Source organism: Anser anser (assembly GCF_964211835.1).
Source record: "Anser anser genome assembly, chromosome: 7".
NCBI classification, from domain to species: domain Eukaryota; kingdom Metazoa; phylum Chordata; class Aves; order Anseriformes; family Anatidae; genus Anser; species Anser anser.
The window spans coordinates 29131042-29153595 of record NC_139727.1 but is presented as its reverse complement, the minus strand read 5'-3'; the positions used below and the strand labels follow the sequence as shown (position 1 = coordinate 29153595).

At 39.7% G+C, this 22554-nt stretch overlaps 1 protein-coding gene across 4 annotated transcripts in view; it reads right to left on the bottom strand.

The window, feature by feature from the left end:
• Positions 1–22475, bottom strand: part of CFAP58 (cilia and flagella associated protein 58) — a gene marked incomplete at its 5' end in the record, with an annotated part of 64261 nt that extends 41786 nt beyond the window's left edge. For 2 of the 4 annotated variants that reach the window (XR_014587051.1, XM_083845070.1), the window contains 10 exons: positions 272–431; positions 2661–2798; positions 5502–5696; positions 7780–7936; positions 9758–9906; positions 14492–14773; positions 18105–18160; positions 21650–21755; positions 21868–21921; positions 22320–22475. Coding sequence is in view for 3 of the 4 variants with exons in the window: in XM_083845070.1 (XP_083701196.1) it covers positions 272–431; positions 2661–2798; positions 5502–5696; positions 7780–7936; positions 9758–9906; positions 14492–14773; positions 18105–18160; positions 21650–21755; positions 21868–21921; positions 22320–22475 (1453 nt within the window). Of the gene's footprint in view, positions 1–271; positions 432–2660; positions 2799–5501; positions 5697–7779; positions 7937–9757; positions 9907–14491; positions 14774–16351; positions 17030–18104; positions 21922–22319 lie in introns of those variants that run through there. The other 2 variants (XM_083845071.1, XM_083845072.1) reach the window with 2 other exon arrangements.
• Positions 22476–22554: the final 79 nt, after the last annotated feature.

Genomic DNA, 22554 nt, shown 5'->3' with positions numbered 1-22554 from the left:
TACATGTACATTGGGGACAACACTCTGTGTCACATGGCACAAACTTGCACACCACAAAATTTGGTTATGTCCTTTTTATTTTCACCCACCTATTCTACACTGTCAAAAATCTGTAACCCTAAAAGGTTTTAGAAAAGGCTGCAGTACATTCCACTGTCATTTGTACAGTATCATACCAAGCACTAAAGAGAGTGATCCTGAAAGGAAGATGTACCCTGAATGAACAAACCACAAATAAGAAGACAGATCCATTCATTAGTTAGCCACCTACCTTTCTCTAGTCCAGATATTTCACTTTTTAGGGTCTCTCTCTCATGTTCTGCATCAACTTTTTGTTCCTCTGCAACACGCAGCTTACCCTGTAGAACATCTCTTAATTTGTTCAGCTTTGAAATTTCAAGGCGCATTTGATTCACTTCCTCCTCTTTGGCCTATAAAACAGCAACAAGGAAGGGGAAGAGAAAGTGTCCACAGAAAGAAAATAGTTCTGTATTTAGTATATATTTATTCCATGAAATTCAGTGCCCTGGTAAGCAAAGGTATAAGTGTTGTGGATCACCTAACAGCAGATGATTAGCTAATTGAACCATATGAAAAATAATTTAAACAAAGGTAGGGCAATGAAAATGATAATCAAACCTTATGCTTTAGGGCTGAAGATGATCAATAAAGAATCTCCAGCTGCAGACCTCATAGAGCACTACACAATTAGTCCTGCAAATTAAACATGGGCAGCTGTGATCTCCTTTGAAGTATTAGGGACAGTGACTGTGATGAGAATGATATCTGTAGTGTGTGGTTCAATGGCGTGTCCCTAACAGCAGGTATCTGTTATCCCCATCCTTTTTATATTCCATGGCTTTAAAGGAAAAACACAATGCAGAGTTCATCTCATTTTCTGTACAATCAGAAGAGGAAATAATCAATCAAAACACTGCATGAAAATTAAGGTACCAGCTACCTGGAACAGCAACCCATTATCACAACAGAAAATTGTTTCTTTTCTTTTAAGAACTAAATATTACTTCCCCATGTAATTTCAGTAGCACTGTTAGATTTTACAGCCATCACAGACTAGTGCTCCATTTAGAGCATCAGATATTGGTTCTGTAAGATGATGAATCTTGGTAGTTGAATATCCCCTGGGAGGATATGAATCTCCTCAGTTCTTCCTGACAACAATCTTCAAAAGTTTAGGAATACTTTCACAGTTCAGCTTGCCCAACACCATGCTAGAGGCTCTCAGTACACTGCAGGATTAAACTGCTAGCACAGTGATTACAAAAAGAGCATCTTAGATCACAACTGGGGTTCTTAGAAGCTTTAACAACTAGCTTAATTACTAACTGTGCAGGATGCAGGATCTTTTTTTTTTTTTCCCCCCAGAAGCTTGTGTGCATGAGTTTCCAAGTTCCATCAACTTTTCCAGAAGTTAGAATTTGATGATAGAATCAAAGTCCTCTTTTTGACATTCTAGAGCCACAAACATAAATCACATTTGAACATTTTGTAAAGTCTTAAACAATGTTTGCATTGCTAGAAGTAACGATACAACCAAATAACCTGGGAGACACAGCACTTTGTTTCTTAAATGGGTAAGAAAAATGTTCTCCAGTCTGCCTAGCAAAATACAACAGAAAACAAGCTGCTACCACACAAATCAGGAACTTCTGCATTAGATTAGTTATGAACTGAGCTTTTAATCTGTCACTGGTTAGTTTTTATCAATCTGACTAACGGTTCCCAATTTAAAAAAAAAAACCCTATTGGCAAATATTCTTGTTAGTGAATTGGCTAGCCATGACTAAGCCTTGATAAGATAATGATTTTCTACCTGAATTTTCTGATATGTTTAGTGTTTCAACCTCAAAAATGATACAAAAAGCAAGATATGGTAAACAAAGGAACGACATCTAAAACTTATACATAAAACTTACACCCTTTATCACAAATGCTCTCAACATTGCCCAAAAATCATATGCAGGAATCATCTAATCCTTCCCCTACTGAAACTCACCAGCCTCTGAGTGGTATAAAAGACCTGTTTAACAACGTAAAGTCAGGCAAGAAAACAATTTAGATCAGAAAGAAAACACTGTCTTGGTTACTTATATTTCACCTTCCCAATGATTCCCATTGACCCAGTGATTCTGGAGGGCAAGAGGGGGCGGGGGGATTTTAGCGTAGCAAGCAGCTCCCTTCAGTGAAGCTCTCCAGGACACCGTTGTTAAAATTTATTACCATTTATTAATGGGTTTTGACAACATTCAGATTATGTCAATCGCTGTAAGAAAGAAAGTCACTGCTCTTACATGAAGATCTCACGATTTAAAGAATACCTTATGCTTGTGAAAAGTACCAAGCATCCTTTATGAACCCACTGAGTTGACCTTTTGGTTTGTGCGTTGTACAAAAATGGGTCTCCTCCAGCCAGCTACGTGTTACGCTTTCAGGTGATACAGTTGCAGACCACTCCACCAGCCACCACAGAAAAAATGGCATAAAGCAACAGATTCTATTACTATGCATTCCTCAGATTTCCCCCAAAACTACCTGTAGGGAACCATCAGTACAAGAACTGAGATCACCCCTGTCCCAAGTGGTATGACTACAATCAGAGTGACATGTCTGACTGGATGGATACACCTTCTGGTACTTACTTTCAGTTCTGTTGTCTTCTGATGGACATCCTTCATCACATTTTCAAACATCGTATTATGGTGCATACTCTCTTGAACGAGCTGACTATATTTCATCTGAATTTGCTCGAGTTCCTTACCAGCTCTTTCACTCAAGATCTGTTAGATCAAGGAACAATCCTATTAGTTCCTTTTTAATCTGATTACAACATCTGCAAATCCATGAAGACAGAACCTTCCATCTCCGCAGGAGATAAAAGCTGCTGCAGATTGTTCTCTGCTTAAAACCCTCTCTTCATTGCTGATGAAATTACTAATGTGAAATATGACAAATGTTCATACTGACTAGGGGAAATGATAATTTCTAATGAATAACACAGCCAGTGTCTTTTTTTTTTTTTTCCACGAGCTTAGCAGGTCTCTCTCGCAAGTGGTAGATAAATATTTTAATTCTTATTAGGCATTTGGCAAGCATCACGTAACACAACCACTTGCTACACATAATTACTGAAAATCAGTATGAGATTCAAATTACTTCAATCAGCAGAGGGCAGGGGAACTCTGTTTCTTAGCGAGCTAATCCTACATTAGCATGCCAATGACACTCCTCTGGGTACATGGCTTGCTGAGACCAGGACACAAACATTTTCTTCACTAATTTGTCTTCAGTCATAAGCACAGAACAGCAGTTTCACAGACTGCATGGGGAACACACACTTCAATACTGGAACTGCTGGTGGTTTCTTCTGCTTGATGAGACTTCCTCTAACAACCATTACTCCATAAGCGAGCAAAGAATGATCACCATATTTTTCACTTCAAGCAGTAATGTGCAATAAACCGATGAAGTCAATATGCACTATGCTGTTAGAAAAATTAAAGGAAGAGAAGCAGAATCTCCCTCTTCCAATTGCACGCTGAAGCACAGAATGTAAAAACAAGGAATATTGCTTCTTTCTTGTGTTGTGAATGTCAGGATTATACTGTGGTTCTGGGTATTCTTTATTGCAACTTCGGCATGGGTAGGATGAAGCCTACAGTTGCTGTAACAAACCAACTTCCCTGTTGTGTAAGCAATAATAGATTAGAAATTTGAGTGGAGTAAGAGCAGGCATCACAGGCAACTACATTTCAGTTGATTAGCAATAACCCCATCACATTGTAATAGCGGAGTCACCTTCCCTCACAGATCTCTAACTCTTGGGCAGTTGAATAGCTTGTGTTTTGGACAGACATTTTGTGAAAGACAATGCAGTGCCTTCACAGACAACTCAAAGCCACCACAGGCAACGAAAACAGGGCAGTAGCCTGGTTAATTACCCTTGGCACTGTAGTTTATGTAAGCTATTGATTTCCAAGATAATTTGGACAACTGAATGCCCCCAAAATAGGCACTTAGAAAGCTTGAAAGGGACTATGGAAAAGAGGAGGAAGAATACAACAGAAGTAGGAATTGCAGATATCCTATTTAAAAACAATGTGATTGTCTTGGTAGATCATGGAGCTGCCCTCAAAAACTACCTCATATTCAGTGACATTCATAGAATCATAGAATCACTTAGGTTGGAAAAGACCCTTAAGATCATCAAGTCCAACCACCTTCCTGACCTACCAAGTCCACCACTAAAACATGTCCTCTAGTGCCACCTCCACATGTCCCTTAAATACCTCCAGGGATTGGGACTCTACTGCCTTCCTGGGTAGCTTGTTCCAATGCTTGATCACCCTCTCCATGAAAAATTATTCCTAATATCCAATCTAAACCTCCCCGGCACGACTTCAGAATGTTTCCTTGTATCCTATCACTTGTCACCTGAGAAAAGAGACAGACACCCTCCTTGCTGCAGCCTCCTTTATGGTAGTCATAGAAAGCAACAAGATCCCCCTGTCTCCTTTTCTCCAGACTAAATAACCCCAGCTTCCTCAGCTGTTACATATTACACCTGTTTTCAACTTCCTTCATCAGCTTTGTTGCTCTTCTCTGCACACACTTGAGCAACTCAATATACTTCTTGTAGGGAGGAGAAGTTCAGAAAAATAATCAAGTGTTCTCTTTATCTATTTATGTGAAGTATTTTACTAAGAGTCTATGTTGGGGAAAAAAAAGTTCACAAATCTCTACCCTCACCAATTCAGGGACCTGAAGGGAAGATAAAGCCATAAAAGTCATAAATTTACAAGATACACACAACTCCCAAGGAAGTTTCCCTTGAGGTAGGGCTGTTTTACAGTGATGAGATCTCTCCTGCCATTTACTGAAATTGGTTCTCTGAAAGTTTCTCAAAGTCAGGGGAAATGGACTGAAAACCTGAAAATTCAAACACTTGCAGAACACTATGTTAGGACATTTCCAGATAACGTTTTTGGAAACAGAACGGGTAAAATCAATCAAAAAGGTTTATGAAGACAGTTCTCTGCCCTTTGACAGAAACACTTTCACAAGCTTGAAAGGTAGGTAAAAATTATTGTGATGGAGAAGAAAAAAGGGATCAGACATAAAATCATTTTACCAATGCCACTATAGTGAATCTGGCAATATACGAAAGAAGTCCAACTTGGCAAACTCTTGGTTCATCCATGCTCTTCACAGACTTTGTCTCATTTGCTGCCATCTTTTCAGGATGATTTCTAAGTATACCATTGCAATCCACTACTAATTCCTGTGAGGAATTTTATCTAAAATCTGTCAGATGGCTTTCAATGGTTACTTATTAGTATATATATATATGCATATATACATAAATCTTTTAAAATATTGACTTAAAATAATCTCCTTCCCTCTCCATGAAATTTCATCAATTTTCATATTTTGGAATGTGACCCTAATATTAGACATGATGAAAAGTGTGCCGTGTATCCTACCTTCTGCTCTTTTAGATGCCGTTCCATTTTTGCTTGTTCCTCTTTGTTCCTGTGTATAACTTGCTGTAAATTCTTGATCTCAGATTGCTTGTTATCCATTTCAGCTTGAAGATTTTTCAACTCCTTCTCCATTTTTTCCTTCTTTCGAGCTTCTCGTGATGCCTCATTCTGACGCATCTGGATTTCTTGCTGAAGCTGTAATAATTCACAAGACAAAAGTTTAAGTTCTGCTGCCTTTTATTTAGGAAAGTGAGGCCTTTCACCTCTTGTTCTACTATGTTTGATTTTGAAAACAATGACTTCTATACTACTGTACCCACTACTACACAGAATCTTCTCAGAAGTAAGTACTTTATCAAGTGGCTGAACTAAAAATCTGGTATGAGGGAACCTATTTATTGATGACAAGGATTTGTTAAACACCAGTCAGTTCATTCAAGCAGAAGGGTCTGATAGAATTCAGACACAAAGCATTCCTCTGGAGACGCAGCGGCAAACGTATTTTCTGTTGTAAGTTATTTGTAAAGTGGTACTTTCTGAATGCAGGGTTAAAACTAATTTGGACTTGATGTTATATTGCAAGGATTTTTATTTTTATTTTTCTACTTCACCAACAGAAACATGTATTACATTGATAATAAAGGAAAGAGAGAGATATCAGAGCTGTGTTCATTTTCACAAGTGCTCTCAATCTTTCTGCTCTCAAAGTTCCTCTGCAAGAACTTTGAAAGACAAACTTTCCCTCATATTTGATAGACTTTTCTGTGACTTGTGATCTCTCCCTCCCCAGAAATGTGATGGAGCAGAATCAGCAGAGAAAATCCACAGGGGGCTGATCCACAAGGAAATATCCAGTTCAGACAGGGACCAGCAATTTAAAGATGCTTTTTGTTTACAGATTCCTCTCCCTCTCAGCCTACAGATGAAAAGTTGCCAGAACTGCCAAGGCCTTCAACAGGATCTTCAAAAAACATTGTCATTTAAGCAGTCTGAAGTGCAGAATTGCATACTGAGAGAATGGAAGGTGGTTCCATGAGCTGTACCAATCCTGTAAATTTAAAGGCTGATGAAGTAGGTATCAGAAGATTAAGGTTGGCAAGATTCAGCAAGCATTGATGGGAGTTTCACTCCTCTCTTTTTTCTCCCACAGCCACAATGCTGTCAGAAAAGCCAAGATTGACATTTTCTCGTACTACACTCCCAACTAAGTGCTTTAGAAACAGAAACTAGTATTGTGTATGGAACATGGGCTGATCAACCCTTTCCTATTTGGGATTAATAAAAAAAACTGCAAGCTAACTGCTGCTTCCATGTCATCTCTTTTCTTTAAGCGTTCTTTTCTGCATTTCCCCTCTCTTGGTGTCTTGGTCCAGCGTCTATTTATGTTCTTCTGTATATTCTTCTATTCTTCATTATTGCATTTTTATATTTTGATGTATCAGAGTTTTGTATCCCATCTTCCATCCTTCTCTGCTTTCTCTCCATTTACTGGGTATCCTATTGATCCTCAGTCTTCTGTATCTCCAGCTGCTATATGCATTTAAAGGAAGCTATATATATTGCTCAGTAAAGAGACATGTCTACTCAGAATGTCGGAAAAACAGAGAGCCTAACTTAGAGAGAAAACAATTAGGACAAAGCAGAGGTGGAATATGACTGCTCTGTACAGAAGCTGGTGAAGTGAAACATCATTTAAGCTCAAAAACAGTAGGTAGAAATCAGTGTAACAAAGAAAATAGGAGGTCTCTAAACATTAGAAAGTGGGATTCTGAAAAAGCTTCCCAGAGGCAGTATGGGAGAAAATAGCCTAATTAGCTTTAAGTCAGAACTTTATGCATTCTTAAAAAGGATCATATGGCATGATATGACAACCACTGTCAACAGCAAGGGATGTAGGTCCTCCACTCAAGCTCTATGTTCTAAGTGGTCCTTCGGAAGCACATGGATTTACAATGCAGGAAAGAAAAACAACAACAACAACGACAACAAAAAGTACCTCCAGTATGAAAGACAACTATGACGCGGGCAGAGGCACCGTGGCTCCATTCAAGGTATTGGGAAGCTGTGGAAGCAGCGGGTACATGACAATACGCTTTACAAAGGATGTAGCCAAGAAATAGAGAAAAACCATAAAAATAATTCACTGTACACTTTTTTCTGAGCACTCCTGAAAAGGTTTGAGTTGTGGAAGAACAGGTAGTAGCATACTAGTCAATTGCAGAAGCGGGGAATGGTTCAGGACAAAGCCTAAAATCACCACCCTGTGAGCTGTACAGACCTGCATTATAGCTTGTTCTGCCTCGTTTTTTGCCCTCTCTGTATCCTGCTGCTGCTCTGTGGCTTGAGTTAGATTTTGGCGTAACGTCACGACCTCTGACAAGAGTTGGTCTCGCTCCTTTGTTATCTCTTCTTTAAGTTTTAGCAAATCTCTGATACTGGAAGCAAGGAAACAATAGTCAAACAGTGTCACAAGCCCTTTCTGTTCTTCCTCCTATGCCAGAGCAGGATCCTTCCTGTGAAACAGGAGTTTAAAAGCCATTTTGTTTCATTTTAAACTCCTCTTGGATTAAGGGTCTTTTGGTCAATCAAATTATATGCTTTACCTACTGCGATCATTAGAGTCACTGTCAATAAACCACTCTTTCTTCTTATATCCCAGTCCTCATGGGACTGAAGAAACTTTCAGTTGCTCAAAAAGGTAACGGAACAAAATTTCTTCTTCCTGCCCACTGCAAAATCATGTAGAGACCAAAACTCTGTTATGTTATCGCAACAAGTCTCTGCAACTTACCTGACTGGGCACCTAACAGGGTTATGTCTTGCAGTCACCTAATGTAAGAATAAAACAGATTGCCTCTTTGGACACATTCACAATCTGAAAGAAAGTCCGAATATTGCAATGTGGGTTCAAGCTCAACTTTAAAAAACAACCTGATTGTTCTAAAAGAGTTGGAAACACCCTACAGGGCTGGAAACCTGCAGAGGAGTTGTCTACTCCTATGGTCCTATCACTGGACAGGGTGAGCATGGAACTGGAGATCAATACAAAAGGAACTTTAAGAAGAAATCATGGAGTGCCTGAGCAGCTGGAAACTGCAGGACTGAGGTCTTGGCACAGTCACAGCTCCTGGCCCTTCCACGGAAATGCAAAAAGGAGCCACAGAGTTGTCTTTAGAGAGACATATTTTAGTGGAAGGCTGGATGACAAAGCCTTCAAATGAAAGGAAATCTGTTACACAGCAACAGAATATTTTAGAGCCAAAATGTGAAAGAGTGAATTTCTCATGCATCCAGATGCTTTACGTGCTGGCACATTTCTTGGAAGGGAAAATCTGAATATACTAAAGGCCTTGCTCAGAGACACTAATCTTGTTTGTGTAACCTGGATACACAGTGCATGCAGAGATGAGTATGCCCCATGTATACCCAAAACACACAATATAAATACCTTTACACGGTGTGAATTTTTCAGTCCAGAACCAGCCAGACCGACCATCAGCAATCTCAATAGAAAGTGCACAGGTCTTAGGGGTCAATATACTTTATCCCACCTTTGAGTTTATAGTTCACCTTACAGCATAAGCACAACCTGACGACCTGACTATAAACAATATCTTTTGGAGGGTATTTAAAACTGGCAGGTCCTCGGGATCATTCATATTTGTACATCACAGCAGCTGGCAGCTCCATCTTAGACTAGGTCACTCTATACTAGTGGCTGCATAGTTCAATTAAAATAAAAATAAATAAATAAATAAATAAATAAATAAAACCTAAATTACTCTATGATTTTGTACATAAATATAAAACACAAACAAGAATACAGACCGTGATAATGCCTTATAACAAAACTGGGAACAGAAAGAAGTGGAGTCTCCTCCTTCCTTGTCTTATGTACTGGACCCTGCTGCCAAGATATGTAAAATTGTTGACAAAATCCTATTCTCAAAGACACAGCACGTTGAAATGCTAGTCAGATAAAACAGTAGGACCGTTACTGAGAAAGTGCATACTATTTAATTTTATTTGATCTCTCAGCTTAATCCAATATTAAATGAACTCTCTCAGAACCTGATTCTGTACTTGTTCACTGCATAAACACATGGACATATAAATGTGTGCTCATGAGAAAAGTAAAATGGAGAAAAGACCTCTGTCTCTGATTTCCAGTACCCTTGCACTGCGCAAATGGTTAAACAAGGTGTAGAATGACAGAAAATCAGATCAGGCTTTCCCCCTTTCTCTGGAAAACTTACTTGTAGTCCTGACCCAGGGACAGACCAGATTCCCGCTCCGCCAAGTTAGTCAGGCGCGCAATTTCCTCTTGCAGTGAACGAATTGTTTCCTTTGCTTTCTGTTCCTTTTCATAGGCTGCATCCACCATTTTCCAGGCCTTTTCAATCTCCTATGAACAAAATGGAAAACACTTACAGAAATTAAATTGGGTTGAAAATGAACAACAAATTAAAAAATAATTGCCTTGCATTTTTGTTAATTAAGAAAGTAGATTTTCATGTCTTTTCATGCTCAGATTCACAGCAGTTTTCTTCACCAGTTGTCTTTCCATTTGAATGAGGGCATAACAAGTATTTTGAGCCATTCAGACAATGTCAATTCACACTCAAAAACTCTAACTTATTTTCTCTAACACACAGACCTAAATATTATCAAATCTCACTCTATGAGATTTTGGTCATGTAAGTCCCACTAACATCTAAACATTTACTGAAGCTGCAGTGCCTACAGACGTCCCATATACTCAAACAGTTCACTTGTCTCTAAAAATCTTATTAGCTGTTGCAACAAAGAATATCCAAATTACTATTTTTCAGTGAAGGAAAAAAGCTGTTACTCTGGCCTTTGCTCCCTCTTTGTATATTTGCATCTGTGAGGACCTAGTGCATTTCGGTTTTAACTACACATTTAGACAAGCTACAAAAAAAAATTAAAAATCAAAAATACCTCCACAATGAACAATATCAGATAATTTAATAATTAATAATTTAATTTATATCAAATTGTTTACAGCAGTTCTTGATTTGAATTAACATCTCTGGATCTAAAAATAAATCTATTTAATATTAAATTCAAAATGATGACAAGCTATGTTATGGTATATGGTTAATATATTTATTGAGCTCTTTTAAATCAAATAAATGTAGCGCTAACCTGTTTACTGCCTAAATTAAAAGCTCAGAGTCATTGAGCTAACAGAAGTAATAGGCTACCAGAATGTGCTGAAAAGCTAAGAGCATATAACGTTTGTGGCCTCTTCAAGCTGGAGGGGGAATACATTTTCATTTTATTCATTCGGTTAGTTCAGCAGACACATCTGAGGAACCAGAGCAACCAGCTGGAGCTCAAAGATCAGGAACATTTGCTCTCCCTCTTCCCCCCACCTCCAGCATATTAATAAATAGTGGGCTTTACTTCTTTTGAAATTCTGACAGAGATTATAAGCAACTACTACAAAGAACAGGGTACAATTCTCTACCTGCAAACAGTATTTTCATTACTTAATAAATTACTTAGTTCAAAATTCAGTTTGAAAAATATGCGTTTCACTTATGTATCAAGAATATTTAAAACAGCTCTAAATACTGTAGTGAATTTTTGTTTTATACATTTTGGGTTCTAATTTCCATTCAAATGCAGCAGGGATCACACAAAGTATTAAATATCATACAATAAATAAGATTTTTTTCATTCGTTATTCTCTTACATAAAAATGTTGTAATAAGAAATTTAAATAAATGCATGCTATGCTGAAATAATGGTATAAAGACATAGTGTATCATCTTGGCTGGCAAAAAAGCATAAAATATAGCTGTAAATACACATTTCAGATTTGCTAACCTGTAAGAAGCAACCAATCTTTCTCTAGGAGAAATGCAAATTGAAAATAAGATTAAAGCTGATTATTTAAATCAAAGCTTCCTGATGGCTGATTAGACTGTGATTAAAATTGGTGAATTAAATCATTACGACTGGGGCTTGGGGGGATAGAATTGGTGAATAATATCAGTATGTCCTGTGAGAGGTCTTACTGGCTTCGGTGAGTCCTCAGGCCCATAACTGTACTTTGGTCTGGTGAGTACTCACAAAAATGATCCCCTGAAGTCCGTGAGGTCATTCAGATAAGCAGTGATTGCAGATAACCATAAGCTGAGCTTCTTGAACTACATCTCGCTTTTGATGTGTGTCAAAACAATTTTTATCAGTAGGGTTAGCATGCATGGATGATGACCTCATTAACAGGCAAAAAATCTAAATAAAACATTGTTTCAGACTTCAGTGCCAGCAAAAGTGGGCTTCATTGTGATGGCTTTCTTGGTTGTTTCTTTTACTTTGAGTAAAGATTCAATAGACTGCTTCCTTTAAATTCAAAAGAGGAGGAAATTTCTGAAGGTGGATGCCTTAACTGTAAAAATAATCACATAATTACTCAGTGGAGAAAGGAACTGAAAAAATGCAGAGCGTGTCATGTACCCAGGGAGTAATTGCAGTACACAGGTAGGTACATGCATTGCAGTTTGTTGTATAATTAACGATGGAAGTATACTGGATGTTTGCATTTAAAATCATTCAAAAAAATTTTGAAGAAGTACTCTCGAAAATGTGAAGCAGAATTCATAAAATGTGACTGCTTTACTTTTTTTTTTTTCTTCATTAAATAGCCCCAAAGATCACATCGGTTTTGCTGCAAAGAGACTGAGAATTAATGAAATGCTTTATTAGTATACTGGATTGATTCCCCTGGAAATTGAAAACTTGGTAACTACAAATTCCCGTTCTAGTGTTCTTCCAGTGCAGCTGTATGGATCAGTTTCCCTATCAATGAAAAAGAGAGTTGTATTCCCCTAGTGTTCAGCTTGGCCCTTAGTTCCCCTGACATGACTGTAAACAGCAGACTATTATGTCCAGTTCATTAAAACCACAAAACAGAGCACTGAAGTGCCATCAGACAGTAACAGCTATTGATTATTATTGACTTGGGTCCTACCAGCAATTGATTTGCACTGTTAACCCCTGCCCCTCTACAAATCCTACTGATTACAGCCAGGCTTCACAAGGAGAAAAATATTGCCTCTGCAGCTCAGTTGAAACTTTATTTGTATTTGAACCAATGACCCAGAAAAGGAAGGCTGTAAACCTGTTACCCAGATGACCTATCAAGTCACCAGGATTTAGGACCTTAATTTGAAGCAAATATACTGTTTTTCTAGGAACAGCCCCACTGGGATTGTTTAATTTAGCAAATATGATGTTCTTCAGCGCTATTTGAGCACTTGAACCTTCCTCAACATTTGCCTTCGGCACCTGTGAACCAAGTTTTTTGAATGTTAGTAAAACTGTAGTCTTCTCTTCAGAAAGGAGAATAACATGAAACATGAAGGGTGTACCAATCAAACCCCCAACACATGACGTGAACATCTTAAATAACAGCCAACTAATTCTTGAACATTTAATGGAAAGACTAATTCCCCCAGCCAAACTTAAAAGTATCAGTGCTGTTTACTTGGCCCACAGCACACAACTGGAATTTAAATGTCACAGGTTGTGTACTGCACATTGCTTCTAATAGGATCGTATTGTCAAGAGGCTTTTTCACTACAAAATCTCTTAGCTGCTTCAATAGTAGGTGATATTGTTAAGCCATACCTCACCTTAGCTTCAATTCAGCTGCTGATGTTGGAAAGGCTCTTATTTTTCCTACTCCTGTACTCCTCAGTTTTATGACATTACTAAGATGATGTTGCCTCAGCTTGGGAACGTCCTGAAGGATTGCCTCTGCTACTGTTCACACTCAAGAGTATAGCCATGTAATAGCAGAAAGAAAATGCCAAGGATCATCGTGGTTCCTGACAGCCACCTACCAGGGTTTTTGATTAGTGGCAGTGAAAATCAACACGATTTTATATGTGGTTTTCCACCTTCCTGCGGATGCTTTGAGCAGTACCATGGGTTGGCAAGCTGCAGCCATAGGGTGACAGCACTGCTAGTTATATTTATTCTGAGTTTATTTTCTTTGGAATTCTATGGACAAGAAACTTCATGTTAAACAACATCAATTTCTGCAGTGCTCATTGAATATTTCCTATTGTTACACTGAATTTATTTTACTGGAACAAAGTAAGTCTATAGCGTAAAAACTGTAAATCACTATTTTGAAGCATTTAAGAAAAAATGTAGCCTCTTCTACCCTCAGAAATTAACACTTTATTGGAAGGCATGTAGGTTTCTCAACTAAATGCTAAATTAAAGCCTAGCTAGGTAGTACAACCTAAGCATTTAAACCATGAGGAGGAAAAAAGTTCGAAGTACCATCTTCTGATGATTTGTCAGGTTTAGGTTCATGGTAGTAAAACCTCAGTATAAGGCTAAAAACATTGATTATTCTTTAGCAAGTCAAGCACTTTGACAGAATTCAAATCAATGACAACAAAGAACACACCAGAGTAAATTGATGAAGTAACACTGAAATGCTACATAGGATTCCTTTTCAAAAACACCGTAAAACATTTATTTAAGTGAGCTGATGACACTTCCCTGGTCTACAATCCATATTTCAGCATGTAAGTAGATTTTTCATGGTCTGGCAATAATTAACATCCGAGCAGCAATTCAAAAATATTAATGAATTTAGTCTCAAAAATTGTGCAAGCTGGAAATGCAGATATGCTCTTTTACAGATATGGGAAAGCTTAAATGTAAACTATTATTTAGTACTTGAGAACTGATGCAATTGGCTTAGTTTTATCCCTGTGCAAATAAATACACAATTTGACTGGGAGGAGTAACAATACCAGGGTAAGGAAACAAAGCAGTCGGTAGCAAAGCAGAGGTTAAGGAACCAGAGATGCCAGCCCTATGCTTCGTTCTCCAGCTAGATCTCTACATAAAATAAAGTGTTCTTGCAGATAGCTTTCTTATTACCATGTTTTTCATTAACTATATCCTATCATATTTAATTCTATTCAAAACTTTACCGTCTTCATTGATGATATAGTTTCCCGATCATCCGTAGTGAGCTTCTTAAGTGCAGCTACTTTGGATGAATTCACCATGAGCTCAGCGTTCAGCTCCCTGCATTTTTCCATGAGACGCTTCTCATTTTCATGGGACTTCTTCAAAACAGCATGGAGCTTTTCATATTCTATCTGGAATTTTTCCAGAGTTTTATCTCCCTTAAGTAGATTGATGAATTCTTGGAAGTCTTTTTCCAGTGTTTCAAATGCACTTTCTTCTAGATACGGTTTGGCAGACTTTTCCTGAATTAAATTAGATAGATAATCAATTAACAGGAGGAATTGAACATCTCACTTATGACCCCCAAATATAAAAAAAGCAATATACTGAGTATATAACAGCTCCTAAGACGCCATGACAAAATAATCCTTAATAACCGTAGTCTTACAACGGTATGATATGCACATTTCAGGCTATTCTTCAAATTGATTTCTCCTGATTTGGTGCTTTAACAGTCAGAGCTCCTGCAATTGAGTACCACAACTATTTTAATGATAAGTCTAGAAAATATCGTGGCAGTGTTTAAATAATACATCAGCTATTGAGGTAGGCCAGTATTTTAGCCTTAATTCTTCTCAGTTCTCTACTCCGTAAAGTCTGATTAGTTTACTCTTTGCATGCAAATAGTGCCAGCAAATCACTTCCAGATAAGCATGTGTGAAAGCATCAGTAATGGCAATGCAAGCAAATCCATCCCCTGCAGAAAGTGCTTCTGTTAAACCTTTCACAGTGGAAATATACGATTTAGCTCTGTTCTGAAGCCAAATTTTGCCAGCTCAGTTTATGGACATCAAATTTCACTAATGTTTTTCAAAACTGCTTAAAATAATTTCCATTATAACTTTCAGTGGAATTCAAACACACCAAAGGGAGGTGTACGGCCACTTCTCAATAGTTTGAACTGCTAAGACCCAAGATAAATCAGCCCACAGGATGCTTCGTTCTGTCAGATGCGTCACTTCCATTACTCAAGTCCGTTCACAGCTAACTGGAACATCTCTGTGCTGCCATCTGAAGCCTAGGTGTATCCTTAAAATTGCATCTCGGAGGGAGGCTGATGTGGGTAGGAGCGCAGGTCTCCTGCCAGCACCTAGAGGCAGTGAGACCACACGGCTCCCCGAGGCACAGCACCCTCACAGACCTGCCCTGTTCTCTCTGCCATCGAAACCAATGGATTCGAAAATGGTTCAGGTCCCTGCTCACCACCTGAACACAAACAGCTTTGACAGAAAAGCGAGAATCTTTAAAAATAAAAATCTGAGAGCAAAGACTTATTTCAGTTGGTTTTGAGAGTATGCACATTTACACCACCAGGAAAAGATGAAATTAAAAGCATAAAACTAGCCTCTTACAACATGAACACAAGCTCAGGCTATGTAATATACTGAGGACAGGGGCACCAGCTCCAAATCCTCCTTGCCAAGGCTCCAATTTCATTATTTTTTTTATATCTGTGTCAGAAACTTCAACGAAAAAACAACAAGGGAAGTGAAATGCTAAAAACTGCATTGTCGTTAGTGCAGAAGGGCATTCGGTGTGGAAGAGGGAAAGCCTTGGTGCTTCAGTTTTGATCTCATTACGTTTGTGATCATACAGAGAGCTAAAAGAGCAATAACAACATATGAAATATATACACAGCAGGTATTCCTACAGTCTGTGTTACTACTCCCTGCATATAAATAACTTAACAACCGACCCTGCTGAACTCTGTTCTCAAAAGCGCCTCGACCCTTCAACAGGTGTCGGGGCGCAGACAGAGGCGGTGGGGTCGCCATTACGCCGCGGCCCCGCACAGCGGGCGGGTAATGGCGGGGGCTCACCTCAGCCATGGTGCCGGCGGGGCGGGAGGCGGCGGGACGGGGATCGGGGCCGGGATCGGAGCTGGGGCCGGGGCCGGCCCTGGTGCTGCCGAGGCGGCCGTGCCGTCTCCTAGGAACGGCGGCGGGCGGGTCTGCGCTGTGCCGCCATGGAGATGGCGGGGCTGGAACGAGGGATTCGTCCCCCGCCGGGTGCCCTGCACGGAATCACAGAATATATCCCAAGTTGGAAGGGACCCACAAGGATCATCGAGTCCAGCTCCTAACAGATCTATTAAAGGACATCATCTAGCCCGACAGAGCCTGATTGTATTCAAAGACCCTAACAGCTATAACAGACTAGCCATTTTATTTCAGGGGTATCCAAACGATCAACAGGGCCAACTTGCTGTGGGGAAAGGGAGCCTCGAAGAAAGTGCCAAGCACCCGGTTCAGTCACATCAACTCCTTCTTCACAGACACAGCTCAGAGACCGCAGGCAGCTCAGGGAAGCCTGTCGAGGGGCTGTGCCACAGCCCGGGCACCCTGGTCCTGCGGCCCTGGGGGTCTCAGCCAGAGCTGCACCACGGCCTCTGAGCAAAACGGTTGATCCTTAGCCCACAGCACGGATCACAGAATCATTGAATCATTTAGGTTGGGAAAGACCTCTAAGATTGTCAGGCTCTACCATTAGTCTAGCACTAGATGGGTCAGCGAGATGCAGCTGCTCGGCAGGACAAGTCAAATCAAGGGACGGAGGGAGGCAGGGTCCTGTGAAAGGAATTAAGTGGGATTTGGGGGGTTTGGGGGCGCTCAGCCATGCTGGGGTGCTTCACTCAGGTTGTGCTGCTCTCCCACTTGGCATCTGCCCAAGGGTCGAGGCCTTGTCCCCAGCAGGAAAGCTGGCAGGCAGGCACAGGTTGCTGCTGCTAAAATGATGGTTTTGCTTTATGTTCATGTGCAAGCAGCAGCGCTGCCCCAGCTGCACCTTTTGGGGGAAGTTATCTTGTCGTCTGTGAGCAGAGAGCAAGGTGTGAGCACATCGCCGAGGCCAGCCACACAGCAGCAGGGACCTGGATTATGGGCACAGGGTGGTCCCCTGGAAATAGAGGGGTGGCTCACCGAGCCCCAGGTATGGGCACACCTGAATCCATAGAGGAGCAATCACATCCACAAAAAGCTCTCCACATTCAGAGGGACAGCCCGACTTCGGTCTTTTCATTACATCTGACTAATCACACTGCTTAGTCTGCTTGTGTGCATTAATGATTTTGTACAAAAGCAGGGTATAGAACAAGGGAACCCCAGACAAGGGCTCTGCAATTTAAGAGCTGCGCTGAAGTATCAGCTACTGCTGTTCGCTCCACTACTAGCTAACCCTTGAAATAGAAGGTTTACCTCAATGGGGTCACAAATTGGTTCATCTGATAGGGTTTTAGGGCAGAGAATGTAATGTTCCATGTGTACGTTCCCCAGCAGAACAGACGTGGTGTATGACCTTAAATTTCCACTTGAAACTAATAATGACAATGGAAAATTTTGCCTGGTTTAATGAAGCCTGAGTTGTAGCACTTCATTTTACTGATTACGTGGCAAAATAGGTAATTTCAAAGAGAAGCTTTGAAATGGTCTAATTTTACCATTAGAGCTGTAGAGTAAGACACATTTTATAATATATTCTGTATAAGTATGACTTAATTAAAAAATATCCTGCACACTGAAACATAGTTTCAGTCATTTCAAAGCACACTTCTAATAAATATTAAAAAAAAAGTACCTTTTCTAGGTTTTGCACTCTTTTTTTTTCTTCATTTTCCTTTGTACTGATGCTTCCTAATAGAAGTACCAGAGAAATTATACTGATAAATTCCTTGATTCTAGGATTTCAGATTGTCAAGAAAATAAATTTTTTAGACCTTTAATCAACAAAACAGCTGCACCTGTAAAGAAACAGCAGAAGATGAGATTTTTCCTTTGTCAGCAAAATCCTGCTGAAGGGAGAGAAGAGATTAAAAAGGGGCAATTATACCTTTAGGGTGAATACACCTTTAACACTGTGTACTCACAATATTTGTACTTGAGAGTAACAGCAGTAATGTGCCCCAAAATTATATCCATATATTGAGGCAACCCCGTGGTCTTCTGTTTTTCAAACTCATGGTGATTTGTGCCCTGTGAGACCTTCCAATGGTAACTACGTAGGCTTCACTACAAGTTTCTGACCATTGAAAGAACTTCCTATAACTTGGGACCATGTTCTTAAAATTCCCTGTGCTTTATATTCCGATGAATATGAAATGGAGGTAATCACAGCTGCCATCCTGCAATGTGCTGTGACTGCCTTGGCTATAAATGATGTAGTCATGTAGTAAAGTGAACCTCTAGACAAGATGGGGCTCTTGAAGTGGGATGACTTTTTAACTCTCCCTTTTAAACCAAGCCTATGTAAGAACCTTTCTGCTACTGAGAGCAAAAAAAACCTCTCTCAGCCACAGAAGAAAAAAAATCCAGTTTCTAAATATAGTTTCATTAACAGCAGGGACAAGCTGGATCCAGGAAGTTTCAATTCATTGAAAAGATTGTTACTTAGTTCCCTAAATATCTGACTTTGTTCAGGAGACATCAATATTTTATGGTTTATAAGCAGAATCACCTGTTTCACCAGCTGCATAAAAGAGCAGTTCACATCAGCAGCATGTATGTGTTTGTGTGGGTGCAGAAAGGGTTACTAGAGAAGAAATACTGATTTATTTGAGGTCAGGCCCCTCGGACAGTTAATTTAATACATGTTTTAAACCACAGTGGCATGAAAACGATAAGCAATCACTTGCTGAGTGTAAGGATTGATGGGTTACTGCAGAGATATAAATAAATAGAGTAAAATATCATCATAACATCACCCAGGAGAACGCACGCAATTTGGGGCAGGGACCATGACAGCACACGTCTTCTGGGAAGTATAAAACGAACCTTTTGGACACTGGAAGGTAACGATAAGAAGAAGTAATAAGGGAAAACTTGCCGGTGGGGGTTGAAATGTTTCCTTTTACACCATGCTGTAGTAAGGCAGAACATCAGGAGGTGGCACTGCACTACCACGGTGCTTTGATAAACTGCCCCTAACAACAGCTCTTTTCAGCCCTGTCAACCTTTTCTGCTTTTGAAACGTGTTACAAATGTTAATTAATACATGGAGACATAATGGCGGGGTGAACATGTATTCATGGATGAGGTCCAATATTTGCGTACAGCTTTGTTTTTTTTACTCAGATCAGTGGGAAATCATCACTAAGGAAAGCAAAATTCGTCTAACCATTTGCTAAACTAAAATACTGCTTTTTACATATGTTAGAAATATTAAAAATGTTATATAAATATTAGTTCTCCACATGCAAGTGTTGTAAGTCCCCCAGCAATATGGAAATCCATTGCAATCTCATGGTCTCCAACAACAGTGACACTGCAGACACTATCAGTGGGCTGACGGTCTGGGACGTGCCCTAAAATCCATTTTGACTTCTGAGTTAAATCAGTTTTGCAGTATTAAAAGGAATAAGAATGTGCTAAATCATACTGTGACTTCTCCAGTCAGAAGGAAATGCTATAAAGTCCTTAATCCAGCTGATACTTTTACTATATTCTTTTTGAAAGTACTTTCCTTCTGTTATTTTAAAACTAAATGATGGTGCTGTAATGTGAACACTTGTTCCGAAAAATCGGATTGAGTCTTTCTATGTTGTCCATAAAGATCATGCAACAGATCTCAAATAGCAGCAGCCTTTGATCATGTTTGGCACTGGAGTTGAGCCAAGGATCTCAAGAGGAAGAAACACACCATGTCTCATTACCATTTTCGTGAAAAGTCAAATCATGGAAGTGTTTTGATTAATAGAAACACCCTAATAAAGAGCTTGGTTAGCTCTGAGACAGAAGTTAAAGCTGACAAGCTGTCTTTGTATAATGTACAATTACATGCTCTACATAAAAAATAAAATAGATGAAAATTATCGGAAGTAATTGAAATTAGGTCGATAATCCTAGAACCAAGCTGAATTTGCCATTCCCCAGCATGGGTTGAAACCACAAAACAGTTTCATGTCACAGCTTTTGTTCCCAGTTCTTCAACAGGGATTACAATGGTCTGTGACACTTGTTTGAAAAGTTTTCTCTTCTGCCTTTCTCTGAGCCAAGCCCAGGGATCCTCCCAGTGCCCTGGAGGAAAGCAGTGCTCTGCTGATCCCATCACCTTCGCTGCCCACTGTGGGCTCTTAGCACCACCAGGATTATGGTTTATGCTACCAATCTGAGCTACAGCTTTAGAGTGACATGGGGGGGATTCTTGCTCCTACATATTCGGAGGAACAGTCTGGTAGAAGTGACCTTCTCCCACTGCCCAGCATCATTAATCTTTAGCGAGGCTATGAAGGAAAGCCTACAAATACATAAGCACACTCGGCCCTACACATGGCTCAGGTTTCTTCAGTGGGTGCTTTCCATTACCAGCTTGCCAGTCCTGATCCATGACTGTCTTCCCAACCATGAACATTTGCTTGTATTTAAAAATGAGTTTTGAATATATCTAGGTTAATAATGTGCTCATTAGCAGAAACAACTTTCCCCCATGCTTTCCAACAGCCTTTCCATTCCACCAGCAGAATCCATTCCATAATTTCTGATTCCTTTCCCTCATTCATATTTATTATTAAGCCTTTTAAATTTCAACCACCAAATCCTTTTCTAGCTTTAAATTTGTCTGGCATCTTTCACTGCTTGACACTTGTGTCCACTGGGAGGAAAAGGCTATTGAAAAAAATATCCCTTCCCTCATAATACCTAAGGAAGGCTATGGAAGTCACAGAGATTAAAGATGTTTATAAGGTCAGGTGTAAGGGAGTAGGTGAGGACACCGTGTGGTGAGCTGTGAGCAAGTGACCCTGTCTGCCTGGACTTTTCCTTGAATCCGTCCGTGTGCTCCTGGTTGGCAGCCCGTTGTCCTCTGTTCCCTGCGAAGGTGAAGCTGGACTGTACTAAAACCTGTTTCACTGCTGCCTACCCGTGGCCTATCATATCCCTATTCTCTCTTTTCAGATCTTGCAAGATTTTTATTTTTAATTTACTGCTTGTATTTGTTTAAGGAAATATTGTTAGTTTTGTAATAAATTAGAAATATTAATGGAAAGAACAAAATAATCCCTCAATCTTCTAACATGTCTGAAAGCAACTGAGGAAGTTACCTGTAACTTAACTCAGCCCAAACCTTGCTCTTGTTCTACTCCTGCGGATAGGATCTTAGAGTCCACTTTAGAAATAATATTATTATACCTAATTTCTGCTGCAGTAGCATCCATGTGACAGAGCCACAGGCTATGTCCCAGTGTGCTGCGGTACTGTTACTCCACTGCTCACAGCTTCGGATCCTGCCCAACATCTGAGTAATGTTAGCAGAGTTTGGCTCATTATCAAATAAATTACTACCTTTAGCAAGATAATGATCTTAAGTCTTCTGCAGTGCAGCAATATTCAAACAATGAATCACGTACCGGAGTTGTCAGGATATGTGTTTCTAGCTTTCTCTCCTCTTTCAAACTGCTGAGCTGCATCAAAAGATATATATATATAAATCAAATGAACGTGTCTTGGTTTGACTTTTCCATTTATATGTATTGTGTTGGTATCATAATTTTATACCATCTTGGGGTCACAAAAAGTGGATCCTGAATGGTACAGTGGATATGAAATATCATCTGTTGTGATGTGAGCCTTCCTTTCTAAAAAATTGTCTGACTTTTCCCCTGTTGCACTGCTCATTTACCTGTATCCCAGGAAGATTTAGCAGGTGAATGGGAATCACAGGCTCTCTAACCTATAGTGATTTGTATTGTTCAATGGATATGTATATACACGTATGGCCAGAATCAGTAATTACTGCCTTGTCAGGCTTTCTGCAGGTGATATTTAATAGATATTTTCCTTTGGTTTAGGTGACGGATACCTGTGATTTTGGAGAAGGAACTGTTTTCACTCCTGCCGGTGCTGCGAAGTTCCCAGGGGAAACGAATAACGCTCCGAGACAGGCCGAGTCCTGCAGCGCGGCGCGGGGAGATTCCGGCGCTGCTCTTGTTGAGATGGTTTTCTTAGATTGTGGCATAATGGGAAAGGAATGTACTAACACCCAGGTTGCCGGTAAACCTGAATAAACTCGATTCAGACACTAAGGAAATAATACC